The sequence below is a fragment of the Acipenser ruthenus genome, chromosome 1 (assembly GCF_902713425.1).
Source record: "Acipenser ruthenus chromosome 1, fAciRut3.2 maternal haplotype, whole genome shotgun sequence".
Lineage (NCBI taxonomy): Eukaryota > Metazoa > Chordata > Actinopteri > Acipenseriformes > Acipenseridae > Acipenser > Acipenser ruthenus.
In genome coordinates this window covers 11,679,350-11,696,471 of record NC_081189.1, presented here as the reverse complement: position 1 = coordinate 11,696,471, position 17,122 = coordinate 11,679,350, and the positions used below count along the sequence as shown (strand labels likewise).

The window sequence follows — 17,122 nt, the reverse complement described above, 5'->3', positions numbered from 1 at the left end:
AGATAAGGGTTAGGTTTAGAGATTGGGTTACACATTAAGTACATTGTAACTATGCATAATAACTTTATAATTATGTGTAAGTACACATGCATTTACTAAGTAACTACTATGTAAATACACAGTAATTAGAGTGTTACTCTTTTTCTTTGGGGTTGTAAAGATGCTAACGTTCACATGTCTCAGTCAAGACTCCAGCGCTTTCAAACCACAGTGAGGGCTGCTTTATTACTAAGGTGTAAGGTCTTTGTTCTCCTCAATACCAGCCACCATGTAAGATTCTGTTGTGATGTTGCAGGCAAACATGAAGATGAACTCTGACTAGACGCCACAGTGCAGGGCTCTGGAGGATCAGCGATCGGCTGTCACACCGTGGCTTGAAACCAGCGAGGCCCTGCCTAATACAGAGCAGTGTATAAACAATGATTTTATCATGTGCTTCAAATCCCAGCATGTCTGTAATACAGTATACACTGTGCATATCCAGCCTCTTCAAATCCCAACATGTCTGTAATACAGTATACACTGTGCATATCCAGCCTCTTCAAATCCCAGCATGTCTGTGATACAGTATACACTGTGCACATCCAGCCTCATCAAATCCCAACATGTCTGTAATACAGTATACACTGTGCATATCCAGCCTCTTCAAATCCCAACATGTCTGTAATACAGTATACACTGTGCATATCCAGCCTCTTCAAATCCCAGCATGTCTGTGATACAGTATACACTGTGCATATCCAGCCTCTTCAAATCCCAACATGTCTGTAATACAGTAAACACTGTGCATATCCAGCCTCTTCAAATCCCAGCATGTCTGTAATACAGTATACACTGTGCATATCCAGCCTCTTCAAATCCCAGCATGTCTGTAATACAGTATACACTGTGCATATCCAGCCTCTTCAAATCCCAGCATGTCTGTAATACAGTAAACACTGTGCATATCCAGCCTCTTCAAATCCCAGCATGTCTGTAATACAGTATACACTGTGCATATCCAGCCTCTTCAAATCCCAGCATGTCTGTAATACAGTATACACTGTGCATATCCAGCCTCTTCAAATCCCAGCATGTCTGTAATACAGTATACACTGTGCATATCCAGCCTCTTCAAATCCCAGCATGTCTGTAATACAGTATACACTGTGCATATCCAGCCTCTTCAAATCCCAGCATGTCTGTAATACAGTATACACTGTGCATATTCAGCATAATAAGTTGCCTGTGCTTTTTATAGGTGAATTGCTGTCTCTCATACCATTACTTTATTCAAGCAAACAATCAGAAATGCATTAGTTATAACCATGCAACTACAACTGTATAGATGCTGCTGGTAGCATCTGAAGAGTTGTATTTTTAGGCTGTTGTACATTTTCAATGTAAACTGTGCTTCCTTTGTGGTGGAAAGGGTCCAAAAAGGGAGTTTAAAAATATATATTTAGTAAGACAGAATGGCAGGCCAAAAAAAAAAGAAAAAGCATGTTCTTTACAGAACATTTCTGCAGACATCTGTGGGCTAATACAGTAGAGTTCAGAGGGCGCACCCAGACTGGAGTGTTCAGTGATACAAAAGAGATTCACAGCGGGCTATGGGAGGAAGGATCAGAGAAACAGAATCCCATGCAGTCTAGCAAGCCAGTCACTGGAAACTCTATCCATAGCATATTATAACAGGAAACTAGTCATTAGATTACAATGAAGGGGCTCTATCCTCTTTAATGCTCCACTCCCTGACATGTCAGTTTAGGTCAGGCTATATTTAAATCTTCATTGAAAGCGCTATATATAAAAAATAAAGACGTGTCATTATAGAATTGATTCATTTTAGTTTAGTTAGTTTGTATTTCCAGTTAAAACCTCCTTTGACTTGAGCAGTACACCGATCTGCAGGGGGAAAGGTGTGTGCCATAGAGGAATGAAACCAGGCAGGAACAAGCTGTAGTAGAAGGTCTGGTGCTGTAATGCAATACCAACACCAGTATCCTTTTCTCAAGAACTGGACACACAAAACAAAAACAGAGGAGCGCAATATACTGGACTGGAACCTGCACTGTAGATTTGTTTCTATTCATATTTAAAATTGTGTGTGTATAATATAAAAAGAAATGATGGGAACAAAAGAGTTTTGTGTGTTGTTGTTTTGTTCTCTCCGGGTTTTCTCCGGACCCTGTGTAAATACCAAACCAATCCAGCTCTCCCTCAGGCCCCCAGCTCGCTGCAAACGGGATTCGAACCTGAACTCAGAGTGGAGCAGCTTCTAGGTGTTGTTTTAATTGTTTATTATCCAAAATTAAGGATTTGGGTTTGAATTATTTTTTCTTTTCATTTCCTTTTTGAAACTTCAGCTTCTAAACTTATATTATGAAGAAAAGAAAAAACGTGTTCTCCCTAGGGGAAGGAGAAAGGCTGTTTAACATTATCATTTCGGTGAAAATCTTTACAGGAAATCAGAGTATTAACAAACAAAGGAAGTCATTTAAGATGAATATTCCCTGATAGACCAGATTTCCACGAGAAACAAGGAGTGGAACACGTCCCAGGAGCAAGGACTTCCCCGTGCTTTCTACATGGCAGCCCTGATTAAATCAATTTCATAGACAGGATTTGTCACATAGCATGGCCAATCTATTGGTACCAGTTTCCAGATTGAGGGAAATAATGTGGGAACACATCTAAACAAATTGCTGGCCTCAATACTGTGCAGGTTTTTGATATACTGACTAATCCAAGCCAAGCCCTATACTTTTCTATTTGCACCATTAACATAGTGCAGGTACTGCAGTGGCATTTCACTGGTGAACCCCAGCCCAGTCAACGTGTTTGTGATCCATTGGGAACGCAGAGGGACCTCAGTGAGGTCTCCCTGTTTGTACAGCACAGTCTGCTTCAGGACCCCTTGAGGTCTCCGTTTGTCATAGATTTAAACTCCCAACAAAGCCATTTTCTTTCGCGTGGTATTATTTTCTTAGGCAGGTTTTAGCGTGTGGTGTTCTCACAGATGTTTCTGGCGTGAAGAAACAAGAAACCTGCCTACACTTGCTTCCTAATTGCTCACATAATCCCAGGTGTACGTAAGGGTTTTACCACAGTCTTTTTCATTTTAGGAATAAATAAATGTGCTAAAAAACCATCAAACAAGGTGGAGCAATAATTACACTAGCAAGACAAGCAGACACCCCCAGGCATGCAATGCAAGGGGAATGGCATCTCTTAATGAATAGTGTACCTCAAGTCAAATCAGGACAGTGATGTGGAAGAAGTGCGCTTTACTTGTGAAATAGGGTGGGAGGTTAACTTTATAGAACATGTTTATAACCCTGCAAATAAAAACAAAATCACTACCTCAAATTGTCTCTGACACCAGCTTTATAAAACTACTGCTGCAAAAGGGTTAATGCAATTGTGATACCCAGAATCTAGTTTACTGAGAGAATTAGATTAATATGTGTAACGAATATGAAGCTACATTCTAAATGGCTATTTTCACAGACCCTAATTAACACTAATCTAGAAGACCTAATGTTAGTTTAGGTAAGGTAGTCCAAGACCAGTGCTGTGAAACCAGCTAAAAGAGTCTGGCTTTTATCACCTGGAAACCAAAAGTCACGTGACCACAATAAGGCAGCTGTATCACACTGTGGATTTCCATGACAATGCAAATTTAAGCAGTTGAATAAGTGGTGGGGGCAGACTGAACCAGAACTGTGGGATCATTCTTATTTATGGAATGCTGCGTTTCCCATAACTCATATGCACTGTATGCTGTTGTGGAATGAATATTCACAGCAGAGCAATGAACCATGTAGTGGTCAAACAGCAGAGTACATGTACTGTTACCCTCCTTCGGAATTGCCTGGGCTTTTAAGTGTTATTGCTTCATATTCATTTAGGCTCTGATCAAATGCTTCCAGCCCACACACATAGCTGAGCAATGACTTAATTGTTTTAATTAAAGAACATCGCAGGAGCACAACCTCCCAGCAGGTGGATGGGGTGTTTGGCTGCTTCACATCCTGTAAGACAATTACTTACAGGATGTGAAGCAGCCAAACATTTTCAAAAATCAGAAATGAATGCAATAGCTAAATACATATGGAAATGGAATAAGAAATAAAAAATGTACCGTAAATTATCCCAAGTATTGAAAAATTAAAACAAATACAGACAACTGAAAAATAAGAATGCAGAAAGTTTAGAGCTCCACAAAGAAAACCCTTTTTGCATTGAAGACATCATTCTTACCATTTGCTGTTAGCACTTGTAAACTGTTGCACTGTGTATCCAAACTGCTCAGAGGCAGGTCCTGTGAATACCTTGGCTCCTGATATTCCAACATTAAAAGCTTCTGAAATCCGAAGAAGGCAAGCTGTGGAAAAGACAACAAAACGTAGTTATTTTGTCTTTAATATGCAAAAACAAGACAATCCCATTTATTACATGTACACGTATACTTACAATCCAGTAGTTAATAGTGAATTGACTATTCTGAACAAGTACATCGTAACATACATCCCTTCCATGACTACAGTATGATGAGAAGCAAGCGTCTGCACAGACAGGACCCCTCAGCACACTCACATTACTTTGGGATAAAGAATGTCATACTGCAAGGACAGTGTTCACTTCTCTAGATCAGGGGTTCTCAAAATGTTTTGAATCATGCCCCACATTAGCAATTGATTTGTACTTGGCTAGCATAACTAAAAACAAATGTTTGTAAAAATTGTTAAGCTGCTCTAGATATAACCCCCCAGACCTTGGCTCCTGACCTGCAGCAGCTGTAAGTCACTCATTTATCAGTTCCTTTCAATACATGCTTCAGACTCATGCTTTGGCTAGCAAGGTGCAGCTATTATCATGTTACCCAAAAGGAATGCTTGTGCCTCAAGCATGTACTATCAACTTCCAAATGCGTCTGCGTTATTTATTTTTTTATTTTAAAAATGTTTTAGCTGCATTTTGACTCTAACATGTGAAACAGTATGAAATGCAGAGCTTGAGTATTAGAACTGCCCATCGAGATCCATCCGCAAGACAAATGCGACCAAAACTAAATTAATAACTCAAACACACATGTTTTCTATCATGACTTCAGCTTATCAGACAGTACATTCCAGCTGAAGGAGGCCATGGAGAGAAAAGGTTCATACCAAAATTAGACTACCAGGCTGGTGGCTTTCAGATAGCTGTGTGGTAAGCAGGTATTGTGAAGGGTTTCTTTTTCTTGCAAACATAACTAGAAATGAGGGGTAATCTATGATGCCAGCATAAGAAACATCAGATTTGATGTTTGTTTCTTGTATGGCCTCCAGGTCTCCTATACTCCGCTCACAGAGACACCCTTGGTTAATGTTTGTTGTGTTCAACATGGAGATTGGAGAGCTGGAGATTGCAGAGGAGTAGGTGAACTCTAACATGTAAGAACTCTAACACGTGACAACTCTAACACATGTCACAGACTGCAGAGAGAGGCACCTTTAAAATGCCCTGGCTGGAGTACTATTGGTTGAAGCTTAACATGAAAGGTGGAGTTAGTCCAATCTTTGCATGACTTTTGGAGATGGTTGCAAAGATTTACCTTCCAATCACATGGTCACGCTTACAGGTGTGTGTGTGTGTATATATATGTATATATATATATATATATATATATATATTATTTGTTTATTTGTGCATCAGCTATGCATCAGCTGCAGAGTCACTTACAACTACGAGGTTAAGTGACTTGCTCAGGGTCACACAATGAGTCAGTGGCTGAGGTGGGATTTGAACCGGGGACCTCCTGCTTACAAGCCCTTTTCTTTAACCACTGGACCACACAAATTTATAATTTTTAGAAACAAAGAGTTTTAGGAATAACCTTTTGTAGCAAACATTTTGCTTTTGTGGATGAGGAAAAAAAGTTACAAGAAACAGATGTCTACAATTATTTATTTGAGCATTTTTTTTGTAAAACTCCAAATATGCTAATTCAAAAGTATTCATACCCTTTGATACTATGATAGTATTGTCTACAAGGTGCTAGAAATTTCAATATGATAATGCAGAACCTAATTCTAGAAAATGCTGCATTGTACATTCTTAGAGAGTATAAAAGGGTTAGGCATAGGATGATTGCTGTCATTACCAATAAGTCAATATGGGAAAAAGTAAAGAGTTATGTGAAGATAAGGAAGAAAATTATTTATTGTCATAAAGCTGGAGAAGGATACAAGAAGATTTCCAAGCATTTGAGTATCCCAATTTCAACTATTGTTTCTATTATCAAGAAGTACAAGACTCATGGTACTGTCACAACACTCCCTCAGTCTGGAAGAAAGAAGGTTCTTTCACCAAGAACAAGTAGAAGAATTGTGAGGAAGGTTAATAACAATCCGAGATTGACTGCCAAAGATATTCAAAGTAAATTGGCTGCAAGTGGGAGGTTTCCATTTCAACCATAGGTCAAGTATTGCATGGTGAACGATTTAATAGATTTTCAATTGTTGTGTGCCCTTGTTAATTCTCTAAATAAAATACACCGCCCACTCGATATATCGCAGGTGTCAGGGTCCAATATAAATCTGCTATATATCGAGGGCCGCGATATAGTGAGAGACCCATAGAAAAACAAATAGGCTAACAAATACTGTACAACCACTCCCTTGTTTTATCGGGGGGGGGGGGGGGGTGAGGGGGGGGGGGGGGGGGGTCAGGGTCCAATATAAATCCTCTACGCAATCCCTTTTTCTCATTTTTCGTACAAAAAGCAGTTCGTACTGTGGAGGGTAACTGCTTAAGTCTCCAATTAATTTCATCAGTCTTCCTCTCCTTTCTCAAATGCACAAACCCGCTGCATTGAAAGAATCCATTCCCAGCATAGGAGGCTTGTTGCTAGGGAGCTGACATCACTGTCTTGTGACTTTTGCTAGTGCATTGCTGCCACAAGTGAACACATCTTTGGCTAAAATAAAAACCGTGTCAGCAAGTAGATATTTAATTTGTGTTATTGTGCAACACGTGTGTATGTGATAACAGTACAATATTAATGCTTTGTTTTTAATTGTTTTGAATATTTTTGTTTGTGATGTGCAGTACTAAATAAAATTAACATAATTCTAAGTGAATTTGCCAATGTATACTGCAGCTAAGGCATGCACAGTTAGACTGTAAAAATGGGAAGCCAACTCCAGGACTGCGACACATCCAAATCCACAGTATAGAGAGGGCCGATATAACGAGGGGTGGGTGTATATCTTTTTTTAAAATGCAACTGTTAAATAGTACTGGCCGCTGTTCTTTTACATTTTTAAATGCCACAAAACATTGGCTTTATGTTGTTACTTTTTCTTACTAGGGGTTTTAAAAGTTAAAAGTTTAAACATTTAAACATTATCCAAGTGTTAAACATGTAGAGTTTTGCAATCAGCTCAAAAGCAGGATGCTTTCCCTTCATCAGACACACAGTCTGTTTGCTCAGTGGGCTGGGTTCACTCATGGAGGCAAAATAAGTGACAGCTGGAGTGAAGATGGACTGGGTCTCCCCCCCCCCCTCCACATTCCAGAGGGAATTAGCCTTAAAGATACAATATATGCTTGGCTTTGCGAAGTGTGTTTATATTGCAGCAGTTCCTGGCTCCCTGCTTCAATCAGACTTCAATCAGGGGTCAACACCAGTGCATGCTCTTTTCTCAAGCATAGCAAAGATCAATACACAAGGTACAGCAGTGTGCACATGTATCAGAACACAATGATCAATGCACAAGGTACAGCAGTGTGCACATGTATTAGAACACAATGATCAATGCACAAGGTACAGCAGTGTGCACATGTATTAGAACACAATGATCAATACACAAGGTACAGCAGTGTGCACATGTATTAGAACACAATGATCAATGCACAAGGTACAGCAGTGTGCACATGTATTAGAACACAATGATCAATGCACAAGGTACAGCAGTGTGCACATGTATTAGAACACAATGATCAATGCACAAGGTACAGCAGTGTGCACATGTATTAGAACACAATGATCAATACACAAGGTACAGCAGTGTGCACATGTATTAGAACACAATGATCAGTGCACAAGGTACAGCAGTGTGCACATGTATTAGAACACAATGATCAATGCACAAGGTACAGCAGTGTGCACATGTATTAGAACACAATGATCAATGCACAATGTACAGCAGTGTGCACATGTATTTGAACAAAATGATCAATGCACAAGGTACAGCAGTGTGCACATGTATTAGAACACAATGATCAATGCTATTTAACAGTTCAGATACAGGACCACCTCACCATCCATGGGACTGTTTTTATATCTCCACCACTGAAAGTGGCTTCACTGTGCAGGTACAGCAGTGTGCACATGTATTAGAACACCTCAGGAATTTTCATTTATATCCTTTATATACCTGCCTGCATGAAAATCTCTGGGTGTGAAAATGTACATTTCCAGTCAGTAATTGGTGATATAGAAACAATAGGCACTCATGTGTGAAAATGTTAGACCACTTCATGCTTGTTAGGCATTTTAAACAACTTGTAAAGAGTCTTCTGCATTTCACCATGTGTGTCATTCAGTATGTTTACATGACAAAGCATTTTCCGAAAACTAATGTTTTTGGAAAACTGAATCAGAAAACTGATTTTCTTAAAACATCACTTTTCTGTGTTTACATGATTAACGATAGAAAATCTAATTAGAATTCAACTGTATACATGGATTGAAGTTTTCGGAAAATGCAGGATATTTTCACATGCAAAGTACTGTAGAAGCGATTTGAAGACTGGACATTTCTGTGATAGAACGGAGACCAATCCAATAACTCAAGTGCTTTATCGAAGTGTCAGGTCTTAAATTCAAAGATTACTATCCTATACCTCTATTCAGATTCCCCACAATGTGCAATCAGTCTTTCCAACAGCTCATCCTGTTCTATATTATCAGACATTATTTTAAATTATCACGTCATTTTAAAGCTGGAAAACATTTGCTGCTTCAGTATGGGCTATTAGCAAATACATACAGACTTTAACAAATGTATTACTTTATCCCTAACTAGACAGATGGATGCATGCAGACTGACTACAGATTATTATTATTTTCTCTGTTTTCTAAAACCACGTGCAGGAATGAAGGTCAAAGTTTGCACATGTGCAGTATCAGAATAAGTTTTCTGAAAAGTGTGTTTACATGATATACATTTTGTTTTCGGAATTTAATCGGAAATTTCTAGGTTCTGTTTTCCGAAAACTGACTTTCGGAATATTCCGATACATTTTCCGAAAACTGTGTTTACATGACTTTTGATATCGGAATTAGTTATCGGAAAACTTTCCTTTTCTCTTATTATTTTTAATTAATTGCACATGTTTGCCTATTTTGACAATGTTACAAGATTTTCAGTTGCAGTGGTTTTATTTCATATGCACAACAAATCCAAACACCAGAAGCAATGGGTTGTTTTAATAAATGAGCACACTAGTGTATATTATTATTATTATTATTATTATTATTATTATTATTATTATTATTATTATTATTATTATTATTAATTAGTCATTTAACAGATGTATTTATCCAAAGTGACTTACAGAGACTAGGGGGTGAACTGTGCATCACAACTGCTGCTGCAGAGTCACTTACAATGGGACCTCAGTTTTACATCTCATTAACAATATGCTAATTTTGGACTCCTCTTTACAAAATAATTAAAGTAATATTTACTATTACACAACAAGTGTTGTGAATGAATGAATGAGTGAATATAGCTTTTTAAATTGTTTATGACCGCATCTCATTTTAAAATCTATCTTGCATGGATTCAAATCCATGGACAGAATGACTGCAGGTTTTAATGTCAATATGCGGGTCACTTGGGTGGTCTGTGTATCATATTTAAAATCTACAATATTTAGCTTGAAAGATCCAATTTATCAACATTTTGGTGTGGTTAAGGGTTCACTTAGGTAAATCTACGGTTTCTGGTGTCATTTAGTTCTCAAGCTCATGATGTCATGTCTACTCATGCAAAGCCTTGTACTGCTTGCAGCTAACTATTTTAACCAACGCACTGCCATAAACACTTTGGATGTTTCTACAAAGAGCATCATCATTAACTTCATTATTTTCTATTTTCTTAAGTAAATGCCATTTTACAGTTGGGCAGGCTTCAATCGAGGCCTGTTCTTACACTTTATAAGATAATCACAGATATACAGTACACTGTCCTGCCACCTTCTTACAACTTAGTAATCGGTCCATGTAGCCTTCTTTATCGGAGCTGTATAAAAAGCTGAACCCAATCTTGAAAATTCACACAAGTAAGTTTCCTGCTGGAATGGCACTACAGAAAACAACCTTTTATATGGAGAACTGCAATTATTATTAATCTGGAATGGACTCCCCCCCCCCCCCCCCCCCCCATCTGTTAGGTACCCTAGGCCATGCTGACGGTCTCGTTTCTCAATGAGTCGCTAAAAAGCATTTCCCAGTCAGGTCAAGAGAGTACTGTGTCTAATTAGCAGACGCCTGTATATATAACGAAATATAGCCCTTTGTGTACAGAGGTTATACAAAAGTCTACAATGCATGCAAGTCTACTTTGTCTGTGAACATGAATACAATTCCAGGGATGGCCATGTTTTAACCATCCAGTGCTGCTTTGATTGTTAAATAAACAGCCCAATAAATTGTATATCAAAGTTGTTTATTATTGTGCTCCTCAGCATTAATAGAGGTTCAATAAACTGGTCCAAGACAACAAGCAGACATGGAGTGAACTTTGAGGACGTAGCAATTGGTTGAGTGTAGAAGCACACCAGTATGTAGGAATGTGCAGTGAGGCTGTTCCTGAAGGAAGGCATGTGACATCTACCAGCACCAGCTGCAACGTGTTCAAGAGAACAGCTTATTAATCAGTCACCTGATTTGCACAAAGGCTGGCAGAGTACTGGTGTTGCATGACCTGTAAATCCCTGCAATATATGTACTAAACGCCAGCCGTTACCTGGTATTGCAATAGACACACTTCTATTAGACTATCTGACTGCTCTGCCTAATCCAGTGGTTTCCAATGACAATGCAGTGTCACTACAGTGGCATGTGAACTTCGATGGTAAACTCTATCTTACATTTGATTTTGTTTTTAGAATTGCATGTATCTTATGAATTCCGTCCATCTTTACTAGGTTCTGCAACAATAGGGATTAAATGTTTTTTAAAAGGCAGCAAAAATATCAAATGTGGGCATGTGAAATTGTGTTCATATTGAAAAGTAGATCTGATTAAATTTGATTAATATAAATGTGATTTATGTACCAGGTTATATAAAAATATTTGAAAGACAGCAAAGAAAGAAATGCAACCCATTGTCACTGGTGTGTCAAAGTTGTCTGAAACAGCAAAGCAATTGTTTTGGTCATATCATCCTGGCAGACACAGAGAATCTGAGCAGCAAGTCTACCTCCCGACCAGGAAGGGTGCTGAGTAAGTTTGGTGGTACGCTTTCACAGAGATGGCCCGACCCGGCCATTTTGGAGAAAGAACGTGGTTGCAAGACTGCTAAACAAATCTATTGTGATCAGATGTGGGGCTTGAAACGATTGGATAGAGCGTGGCGCCGGGCTGATCATAGGGAGGAGTTTGGCAGTACAAAGGGGACGCAGCTACGTGAGTACGGACCCTCACATTGAAAGTACAAACGCGCTGCAGCGCTGTGTTTTTGTGTTGCAGACGAGTAGAGCTGCAGCCAAGGAGCCAGCACAAACCAAGGAAGCATCACTACCCCTGCACAGCACAGCACAGCACAGCACAGCAGAAACCTCACCTTTCCTGTGTCTGTGCACTAGTGCATTATTGTACAGTATTTGTTACGTGAAACCTTTTTGTTTGGGGACTGTAAACCTGCCGTTTTACCCTAATACCATTCCTGGAATGGAGGGTGGATTCTTTATTATTAAAAACGGACAGTTATTTGTAAATACACCCGCTGGCTGGACATTCTGTTACTCCCATTCCAGTTACCTTCTGACAGGCACAAACAATTTTGTAGCATGCAAGAAGTAGACATTTAGGAAAAGTTTCAAATACAATAATTCAGTTAACAAATACTGCCCATAATTTGTATGATTGAATGGCAAAAACATAGCCTGAAGTACCAAAAGAGTTTAGTTTCTCATACACATCAGTCTGTTCTTTCTCTGTTGCCTCGGATATACATGCCCTGCAGGGACTAAGATACCCAACAGAAACTGTGCACAGACAATTCTAATCTTCTTCTTTTTATTCAACTCATTAAAGACTAGAATACAAAGCCTGGATGCTATGCAGCCTGACACCAAGCTGACCACAAACACAATACCACAGTTTGTACTTTCTGAAGCAAATCAGCCATAATAGTAGTACAGCATTTCATGCTAGATTTTTCCATTTTTGTTAAGTACAGTATATGGAAAACTACAAAGCTCGCTTTATGGGAGAATAGTCCATTCAGGTAGCTCTAACCTTGTCACAACTTCCCCTGCTGTAAGAGACTCTCGATTCACTAAAGTAACATTCTTTTAATGAAATTGTAAGTAATTGCAGAGACTCTGAAATGCTTCCGAACAGAACAGATTCTGAACCGAACTATTCGTGCAATGTCCTATAGAACTGCTGCCTCACGTGTACAATGAGACCGCAGTGTTCCGAGCAGATACAATCCCAGACAGGATCTCAGATTGGGTACTTGAGTTGTGAGGGTCACTGCTGTCTCCAAGTAAATGCCATGCATCCTCTGAGTCTATCTATTTTAAGAAAGCGCTTTGGTCTTTTCATTGTCTTCCACTCGGATTTTGAATAAATGAGTCATTTAGCTCAGTGCCAGGCTCCTGTTGCTAGGCTCTCACTGCTCTCTTTGTGGTGTTTGCTTATCCGAATTGAACTGTGGCGTTTATCACAGCACAACTCAATTTGGAATCCATATGAAACTGAATGGTAGAGAAATTCCATTTGTCATATATTCCTTTATTTAATGTCTTTGAAACGTGACGTTCCAATACAAACTGAGCTATACCGTCTTCATTTTTCAGGAATACTGCCGATGAGAGAAGCTTCATTTATCAAAACTGTTATGCAGAGCTCAACATAAAAATGACGGGGGGGAAAAAATCACAAAAATGCAAATAACACGGCAGTGTTATCTGAGATTCACACAGTTGTAATGTTCTTTCAGTAATACGGCTGCAGAATATTAAGTAGCTAGTGTAATGGTTTTTATCCTGCAGTTGTGTTACTGAATCAGTGACACCCAGTTTCCCACCATTGGTACTTCATTGCAATTTGTTGCATTGACTTATTCAGTTCTGCTGAAGCACACAATAGCTCTGTCCTACAGAGAGAAATACCCAGGGTTTACTGTTACAGTCAGACGCTGTCAAAACTCACAGTCCAGGTTGATTTCTAGGTACAAAAGCTGATTTAGTTCTTGGCTAAACTCACAAACAACACTGGCAACCACAAGACAGAGGCATTTCTTGCTTGTGTGTGTTCCTGAAAATATGTGGTTTACACAAGAGAGAAGCTACAGGGTACTGTGCGTTACTGTGACAGGGCAGAGACCCTGCACAGGCATTAAACTGGAGTAACGTAACAAGTGTGGTACCATAGGGATCAGTATTGGGACCATTGTTATTCCTAATCTATATAAATAACCTGGACCAAGACATAATCAGTAAGCTATGCACATTTGCAGATGACACAAAATTGGGAGGTGTAGCCAACTCCCAATCAGCAACTTTAATAAAACAAAGAGATTTAGACAAGATTCGAGCTTGAGCTGAAACATGGCAGATGAAATGTAATGTGAATAAATGAAAAGCCTTGCACACAGGGCGCAAAAATGTTTGAGGCAAGTACAGCATGAATAGAAATGAAATAGAGGAAGCTATGTAGGAAAAGGCTGGCGGTAGTAGTGGATGAAACTCTTAAGCTAACTAGACAGTGCGGAGAAGCTATAAAGAATGTTAGGTTATACAGCCAAGACAGCTGAATTCAAATCTCGAGTAAAAGTATACAATGCACTGGTACAACCATGCCTAGAATACTGTGTCCAGTGTTGGTCCCCATATCATAAGAAAGATATAGAGGCATTGGAAAGAGTACAGAGGAGAGCAACACGATTAATTCCAGGATTGAAGGGCTGTCATATGAAGATAGACAAAGAGCTGAATCTGTATAGCCTAGAGAGTCAGAGGCAACTTAATAGAGGCATTTAAAATTGACAAGGGGTTTAACAAAGTAACTGCTGAGAATTATTTTCACAGGTCACAGAGAACAGAACCAGGGGCCACGGGTGGAAGCTGAAGAAGGGCTTATTCAGAACTGAATAACAACAGAGTTGTTGAAGCACAGGCTATCAGACCCTTCAAAAAAACACTGGATGCTGTCATGAACAATATTGTACAACCCTCTCTGTGACCACAATAAGACCTTTAGCTAGCCGTCTGGAGGAAGGACGGACCGTCTAGCCACAGATTCCCAGAGGTTTCATTTCCCGTACTAACCTGGTTAGAGGGGTTTGTTTTTCCTCTCCTGAGTGCTAACGGAGCACGCTGGCACAAAAGCGAACAAGGTGGGCTGGATGGCCTTTTCCTGTTTTTGAATTTCTGATGTTCTTGAATTTCTTATGTTTTTATATAATTCTGTGGCTGGCAACCATATTGGCTCAGGAGCAGGGCATCTGCTTGAAGCCAAGATGGCTGTCCTTTGCACAGCTACGTGGCTTTAAATGAGTTAACTGGTGTGGTCATTCAAAATGATCTAGACAGCATTCAGAACTGGGCAGACACATGGCAAATGACATTTAATAGAGAAAAGTGTAAGGTACTGCACGCAGGCAATAAAAATGTGCATTATAAATATCATATGGGAGATACTGAAATTGAAGAAGGAATCTATGAAAAAAACCTAGGAGTTTATGTTGACTTGGAAATGTCTTCATCTAGACAATGTGGGGAAGAGATAAAAAAGGCCAACGAGATGCTCGGATATATTGTGAAAAGTGTTGAATTTAAATCAAGGGAAGTAATGTTAAAACTTTACAATGCATTAGTAAGACCTCATCTAGAATATTGTGTTCAGTTTGGTACAAAAAGGATATTGCTGCTCTAGAAAGAGTGCAAAGAAGAGTGACCAAAATTATCCCGGGTTTAAAAGGCATGTCGTATGCAGACAGGCTAAAATAACTGAAAGAAGACTATGCGGTGATCTGATTCAAGCATTCAAAATTCTACAAGGTATTGACATTGTCGATCCAGGGGACTTTTACGACTTGAAAAAAGAAACAAGGACCAGTAGTCACAAATGGAGATTAGATAAAGGGGCATTCAGAACAGAAAATAGGAGGCACTTTTTTACACAGAGAATTGTGAGGGTCTGGAACCAACTCCCCAGTAATGTTGTTGAAGCTGACACCCTGGGATCCTTCAAGAAGCTGTTTGATGAGATTCTGGGATCAATAAGCAACTAACAACCAAACGACCCGAATGGTCTCCTCTCGTTTGTAAACTTTCTTATGTTCTTATGTTCTTATGTGTCTTTCTGGGGAGGCTGATTGTCTGATTGAACAGCCTGAGAATGCTAGAAATGCAGTTCCTGGTTGGTTGATCAATCAATCAATTAGCCACCTGGAGAAGGCACGCCCTATTTTAAAGGAACAAAGAAATGTTTGTTTTGGGTATGGGGAGTTCTGTGACAGGGTTAGATGAGTCAGTTCTGTTAGGATTAGAGAGTATATACATGCAGTTCAGTGAAGGTGTGGCTAAGCCTGAACGTTACCTGAAAAATAGAGTTTGTTTTTGGAAAGTGTTTGTTTGACCACCATGCTAATGTTTATTTTGAATGATTATTTAGAAAAGTTCCAGTTTTTGCCTCCAGTCTGCCTGAGTGATGGCTGCTTTACCACATTATCCTTCCACATCATCACTGATCATGTGACTCTACCAAACAGAAGACTCGTGGCCAGTGCTGAGTCTGTACTGAGCAACACATGCTGGCTTGTAGACAGGCTGGTCACACAAGGCAATGTGCTTATATAACTAGCCAGGCTCAAAGAGTTACTCGCCTCAAATTCAATGTTCTTAGTTTTCAGAGACATTTTCTTCGAGTACTGTTTGCTTGCTTGCTTGCTTGTTTGTTTGCTTGCTTGCTTGTTTGTTTGCTTGCTTGTTTGTTTGCTTGTTTGTTTGCTTGCTTGTTTGTTTGTTTGCTTGCTTGTTTGTTTGCTTGTTTGTTTGTTTGTTTGTTTGTGTGTTTGATCAGTCTGTGTTAAGGTGCCTTCATTTGCCTCCAGGAGCTGCTCTTCAGTTCCTGTTGCCTGTCACAGATGGATGGAACAGCCAAAGTGTCTTTATTGAATAGACCGTCTACTTTGGATTTCATTTTCATACTGGTTTGAGTAACTGCAATAAGAGCTGTTCTGTATGTATTGTTTGAATGACAAACGCTACATGAATACCGATGACAAGCATGATGATTATTTCTATAGCTGCCCGCGGTTAAATATAGGGCCCTTATTCCTTGGAAGAGGCTTTTTTGATGCAGAAAGTACAGTAGTATGATATCTAGTCATGCCATTTTCCTGTCACATGATGCATGGGAAACTTGTCATGTTACTAACTGCCATGTTGTTGTATTACTAGTAATAAACTGGACATTATCCACAGTGGCATGTTGTCGGAGGAATGCCACCTCCAATATGGGTAGGAGATAAAACGGTGTTGCAGTGAAACTGAATTTTTACAGGACAGGGCCTGCAATACAACTTCACTGAGCACATTTTCTACAGTTTTTAAAGGAGAAAAAAATACCTGATAATTTTAACAAAAAACTGGAAGCAAAAAAGAATTGAAAAGTCTTTAAATACTTGAAAAGTGCAGAAAAATGATTTACAAAACCTTCAGAACTGATTTAAGGAATGTTGATAAACATACTCTATCAGTTTAAGCAGCGCTTTGGAGAATGAAGAAAATAATAAACGCAAATCAAACCGCGGAGCAGTTTCATGAACTGCAAGCTGGATTTAATTAAACAACATGCATTAAAAAAAAAACAACAAAAAAAACATTCCTGAAAACAGTCCTTGAA

The 17,122-nt window shown here is 39.2% G+C and overlaps 1 protein-coding gene across 1 annotated transcript in view; it reads right to left on the bottom strand.

Moving 5' to 3' along the window:
- The window catches only part of LOC117403811 (integrin alpha-2-like), a 52,821-nt gene that overhangs the window by 31,991 nt on the left and 3,708 nt on the right, over positions 1 to 17,122 (bottom strand). Inside the window, exon 2 of the mRNA XM_059000189.1 lies at positions 4,246 to 4,369. Within this exon, the coding sequence (XP_058856172.1) occupies positions 4,246 to 4,369 (124 nt within the window). The remainder of the gene's footprint in view (positions 1 to 4,245; positions 4,370 to 17,122) is intronic.